We start from the raw sequence: 5566 nt of genomic DNA on the forward strand, positions 1-5566 counted from the left end.
GGGGTGGGGGGAGTTAAAGAGGAATGGGGAGTTATAGGGGAGGGAGGAGTTAAAGAGGAGGGGGAGTTAAAGGGGAGGGAGAGTTAAAGGGGAGGGAGAGTTAAAGGGGAGGGGGGAGTTAAAAGGGAGGGGCAGTTAAAGGGGAGGGAGAGTTAAAGGGGAGGGGGGAGTTAAAAGGGAGGGGCAGTTAAAGGGGAGGGAGAGTTAAAGTGGAGGGGGGAGTTAAAAGGGAGGGGCAGTTAAAGGGGAGGGGGGAGTTAAAGGGGAGGGGGGAGTTAAAGGGGAGGGCAGGGAATCGGCTCCATCCGGCGGGTGGGGATGTTCACACATTCAGATGTTCACATGATCCCCACACTCAGTCCGGGTCTGACTTCCTGCAGAGATCTCAGTTCCTTCTCCCCGGTCTCAGTGAACTGATTGTACCACAGCCTGAAACAGATGAGAGAATGAAGATGAAATAAACAGATTACACAACAGTGTCAGTAACAGGGGTTAATGTTTCAACAACACTCACAGACAAATATCACCAGAAAACCCGCGGATCCGCTGACATTTTATCACATTGAACATTAACAGAAACACTCACCAGATCTCCTTCAGACTCGGGAGGGTCAGTATGAGGCGGCGGAGACCGGGGACAGATCCGTCTGTCAGAGAGTTTCTTCCCAGGTCCAGCTCCGTCAGTGATGGTTTTGTACTGAGAGCGGAGACGAGATCCTCGGCCCCAGAATCTGTGAGACCGACATCGCACAACCTGGAGATGAGAGAGAGTGAGGGTGAAGGACACAGAGAGACAGGAGACGGTACAGATCCCCAGTGTTTATCAGTAACACAATTACTGATCACATTAATGTTCAGTGTCAGACACCCAGTGACTGTAAACACAATTTCCCACAGTCCGGTACTTACTCCAGTTTCTTTATTTTACACTCCGGGTTCCCCAGAGCCGTAAACACCAGTTTCACTCCTGAATCTCCCAGTTTATTAACACTCAGGATCAGCACCGTCAGTGATGGGTTTGTACTGAGAGCGGAGGCGAGATCCTCGGCCCCAGAATCTGTGAGACCGACATTGTTCAGCCTGGAGATGAGAGAGAGTGAGGGTGAAGGACACAGAGAGTCAGGAGACGGTACAAATCCCCAGTGTTTATCAGTAACATAATTACTGATCAAATTGATGTTCAGTATCAGACACCCAGTGACTGTAAACACAATCTCCCACAGTCTGGTACTTACCACAGTTTCTGTATTTTACACTCCGGGTTCCTCAGAGCCGCAGACACCAGTTTCACTCCTGAATCTCCCAGGTCATTCTCCCCGAGTCTAAACACAAACAGACAAATTGATGAACAAAGTGATACAAACCGTGGGTCTGAGGGTAATTCTCTCAAGCGGATATTTCAGGAAACATTAAACCCTTCCGTAAATCACTGATCGGAATTCCCATCACTGTCAATGTCCCTCACTGCCCAGCTCCAGGGTATTCACCCAATTTCAGTCATTTAGTCTGTTGCTGTGACCCTGTGAACTCCACATATCCTGTCTCGTTCTCCGTTGGCTAGAAAAGTGTTACTGACCACAGAGTGTCAGAAGGGGCAGGGATGGGGGTGATATAGCCCCACAGTGAGGAAGCTTTGTGAATCGGGAAATGTCGATGGGAAATGGAGGAAGAGACCCCACCTGAGGGAACGGATGGAAAGACACAAGAGGAAAGGGATGGGGAAACGAGATCCCACAGGAGGAAGTGGGATGGGGAAAAGAGATACCACAGTTATGGGGGGATGGGGAAGGAGAGATCCCACCGGGGGACGGGGAAGAGAGATCCCACAGGAGAAAGAGGGATGAGGATGAGAGATCCCACAGGAGGAAGGGGGATGGGGATGAGAGATCCCACAGGAGGAAGAGGATGGGAAAGAGATATCCCACAGGAGGAAGAGGAAAGGGGAAGAGAGATCCTAGAGGAGGAAGTGGGTGGGGAAGAGAGATCCCGCAGTAGGAAGCTGAATCAGGAAAAGAGATCCCACAGGAGAAAGGAGATTGGGAAAAGAGATCTACAGGAGGAAGGGGATGGGGAGGAGATATCCCACAGGAAGAAAGGGATGGGGAAGAGATATCACACAGGAGGGAGGGGATGAGGAAATGAGATCCGGCAGGTAGAAGTGGGATGGGGAAGGGAGATCCCACAGGAAGAAGGGGATGGGGAAGAGGTCCCATAGGAGGAAGGAGATGGGGAAGAGAGATCCAACAGGAGGACAGGGATGGGGAAGAGAGATCCCACAGGAGGAAGGAGGATGGGGAAGAAATCCCACAGGAGGAAGAGGAAAGGGGAAGAGAGATGGATGGGGAAATGGATGGGGAAAAAGAGATCCCACAGGAGGAAGGGGGATGGGGAAAAGTGATCCCAAAGGAAGGAAGGGATGAGGAAAGGAGATGCCGCAGGAGTTGGGGGGATGGGGAAGAGAGTTCCCACAGGTGGAAGGGGTTAGGAAAGAGAGATCCTATGGGAGGAAAGGGAATGGGAAGGAGAGATCCCACAGGAGGAAGGTGGATGGGGAAGAGCGATCCCACAGGAGGAAGGGGAATGGGGAAGAGGTCCCATAGGAGGAAGGAGATGGGGAAGAGAGATCCAACAGGAGGATGGGGAAGAGATCCCACAGGAGGAAGGAGGATGGGGAAGAGATCCCACAGGGTGAAAGAGATTGGGAAGAAAGATCCCACAGTCGGAAACGGAATCAGCAGGAGAGATCCCACGGGAGAAGGGGAAGGCAATGAGAGATCCCTCCGGAGAAAGGGGGATGGGAAAGAAATTTCCAGCAGGAGGAAGTGGATGGGGAAGAGTGATCCCACAGTAGGAAGCAGAATCAGGAAGAGAGGTCCAACAGGAGGTAGGGGGATGGGGAAGAGAGATCCCACAGGAGGATGGGGGATGGGGACGAGAGATCCCACAGGAGGAAGGGGGATGGGTAAGTGAGATCCCACAGGAGGAAGAGGGATGGGGTAGAGATCCCACAGGTGGAAAGGTGATGGGGAAGAGAGATCCCACAGTAGGAAGGGGGATGTGGAAGAGAGATCCCACAGGTGGAAATGGATGGGGAAAAAGAGATCCCTCCGGAGGAAAGGGGGATAGGGAAGAGAGATCCCACAGGAGGAAAGGGGGATAGGGAAGAGAGATCCCACAGGATGAAGGATGATGGGGAAGTGAGATCCCACAGGATGAAGGATGATGGGGAAGAGAGATGCCACAGGAGGAAGGGGGATGGGGAAGAGAGATCCCACAGGAAGAAGGAGATGGGGAAGAGAGATCCCACAGGAGGAAAGGGGGATAGGGAAGAGAGATCCCACAGGATGAAGGATGATGGGGAAGAGAGATCCCACAGGATGAAGGATGATGGGGAAGAGAGATGCCACAGGAGGAAGGGGGATGGGGAAGAGAGATCCCACAGGAAGAAGGAGATGGGGAAGAGAGATCCCACAGGTGGAAATGGATGGGGAAAATGAGATCCCTCCGGAGGAAAGGGGGATAGGGAAGAGAGATCCCACATGAGGAAGGGCGATGGGGTAGAGAGATCCCACAAGAAGAGGTGGATGGGGAAGAGAGATCCCACAGGAGGAAGGGGATGGGGAAGAGAGATCCGACAGGAGGAAGGAGAATGGGGAAGAAACATCCTACAGGAGGGCGGGGGTTAGGAAAGAGATCCTACGGGAGGAAGGGCAATGGGACGGAGAGACCCCACAGGGGGAAGTCGGATGGGGCAGGGAGATCCCACAGGAGGAAGGGGATGTGGAAGAGAGAACCCACAGGAGGAAGGCGGATGGGGAAGAGATATCCCACAGAAGGAAGGACGTTGGGGAACAGTGATCTCTCTGGAGGAAGGGGGATGGGGAAGAGAGATCCCACAGGAGGAAGGGGATGGGGAAGAAATTTCCGGCAGGAGGAATTGGATGGGGAAGAGAGATCCCACAATAGGAAGCAGAATCAGGAAGAGAGATCCAACAGGAGGTAGGGTGATGGGAAAAAGAGATACCACAGGAGGAAGGGGGATGGGGAAGAGAGATCCCACAGGAGGTAGGGGGATGGGAAAGAGATACCACAGGAGGAAGGGGATCCGGAAGAGAGATCCCACAGGAGGAAGGGAGATGGGGAAGAGAGATCCCACAAAAGGAGGGGGATGGGGAAGAGATATCTCACAGGAGGAAGGGGATGAGGAAGAGAGATCCCATAGAAGGAGGGGGGATGGGGAAGAGAGATCCCTCAGGAGGAAGGGGATGGGGAAGAGAGATCCGACAGGAGGAAGGGAATGGGAAGCTGAGATCCCACAGGAGGAAATGGATGGTGAAAAAGAGATCCCACAGGAGGAAGGGGGATGGGTAATTTCAACATACAGGTGAACTGGGAGAAACAGTTTGGTGCTGGACCTCAGGATAGGGGGTTTGTAGAGTGCCTACGGGATGAATTCTTGGAACAGCTTGTACGAGAGCCGACCAGGGACAAGGCTATTCTGGATTTAGTCTTGTGTAATGAACAGGGTTTGATAAGTGATCTAGAAGCAAAGGAGCCATTAGGAGGTAGTGTCCATAACATGATATGTTTTTATCTACAGTTTGAGAAGGATAAGGGCAGCTCGGAGGTGTCAGTGTTGCAGATGAACAGGGGAATCTATGGAGCCATGAGGGAGGAGCTGGCCAAAGTTGACTGGACGGATAGCCTAGCAGAAAAGACAGTGGAACAGCAATGGCAGGTATTCTTGGGAATAACGCACAAGGTGCAAAATCAGTTCATCCCCAGAGAAGGAAGGATTCAAAGAGGGGAAAGGGGCCACAGTGGTTGACAAAGGAAGTTAGAGATTGCATAGCATTAAAAAAAGGAAGTATGACAGAGCTGAGGTGAGTGGGAGGAAGGACGGATGATTGGAAAGTTTTTAAGGAACAACAGAACTTAACTAAAAAGGCAATACGGGGAGAAAAAATGAGGTACGAATGCAAGCTAGCCAGGAATATAAAGGAAGATAGCATGAGCTTTTTTAGGTATGTGAAGAGAAAGAAGATAGTTAAGAACAATGTTGGGCCCTTGAAGAATGAATTGGGTGAAATTGTTATGGGAAACAGAGAAATGGCAGAAAAATTTAATGAGTACTTTAGATCTGTTTTCACTAAGGAAGACACAAGCAATCTCCCAGATGTATGGATGGGCCAAGGACATAGGGTAACAGAGGAAATGAAACAGATTGACATTAGGAAGGAAACGGTGATGAGTAGACTGATGGGACTGAAGGCTGACAAATCCCCAGGTCCAGATGGTCTGCATCCTAGGGTACTAAAGGAGGTGGCCCTGGAAATTGCGGATGCATTGGTAATCATTTTCCAATGTTCCTTAGATTCAGGATCAGTTCCTGAGGATTGGAGAATGGCTAATGTTATCCCATTTTTTAATTAAGGAGGGAGGGAGAAAACAGAGAACTATCGACCTGTCAGCCTGACATCAGTGGTGGGGAAGATGCTAGAGTCCATTATTAAGGATGAAATAGTGGCATATCTAGATAGCAGTGATAGGATTGGGCCGAGCCAGC

General features: G+C 51.1%; 1 protein-coding gene across 1 annotated transcript in view; it reads right to left on the reverse strand.

Annotated features, from left to right (window-relative positions):
* Window positions 1-306: 306 nt before the first annotated feature.
* The window catches only part of LOC140724172 (NACHT, LRR and PYD domains-containing protein 3-like), a 61068-nt gene continuing 55808 nt past the window's right edge, over window positions 307-5566 (reverse strand). Inside the window, exons 7-10 of the mRNA XM_073038658.1 lie at window positions 1236-1322; window positions 910-1080; window positions 587-754; window positions 307-429 (exon numbers count right to left, since the gene is read on the reverse strand). Coding sequence (XP_072894759.1) covers window positions 339-429; window positions 587-754; window positions 910-1080; window positions 1236-1322 — 517 coding nt within the window. The 3' untranslated portion in view covers window positions 307-338. The remainder of the gene's footprint in view (window positions 430-586; window positions 755-909; window positions 1081-1235; window positions 1323-5566) is intronic.

The sequence above is a fragment of the Hemitrygon akajei genome, unplaced genomic scaffold (assembly GCF_048418815.1).
Source record: "Hemitrygon akajei unplaced genomic scaffold, sHemAka1.3 Scf000169, whole genome shotgun sequence".
Classification (NCBI taxonomy): Eukaryota; Metazoa; Chordata; class Chondrichthyes; order Myliobatiformes; family Dasyatidae; genus Hemitrygon; species Hemitrygon akajei.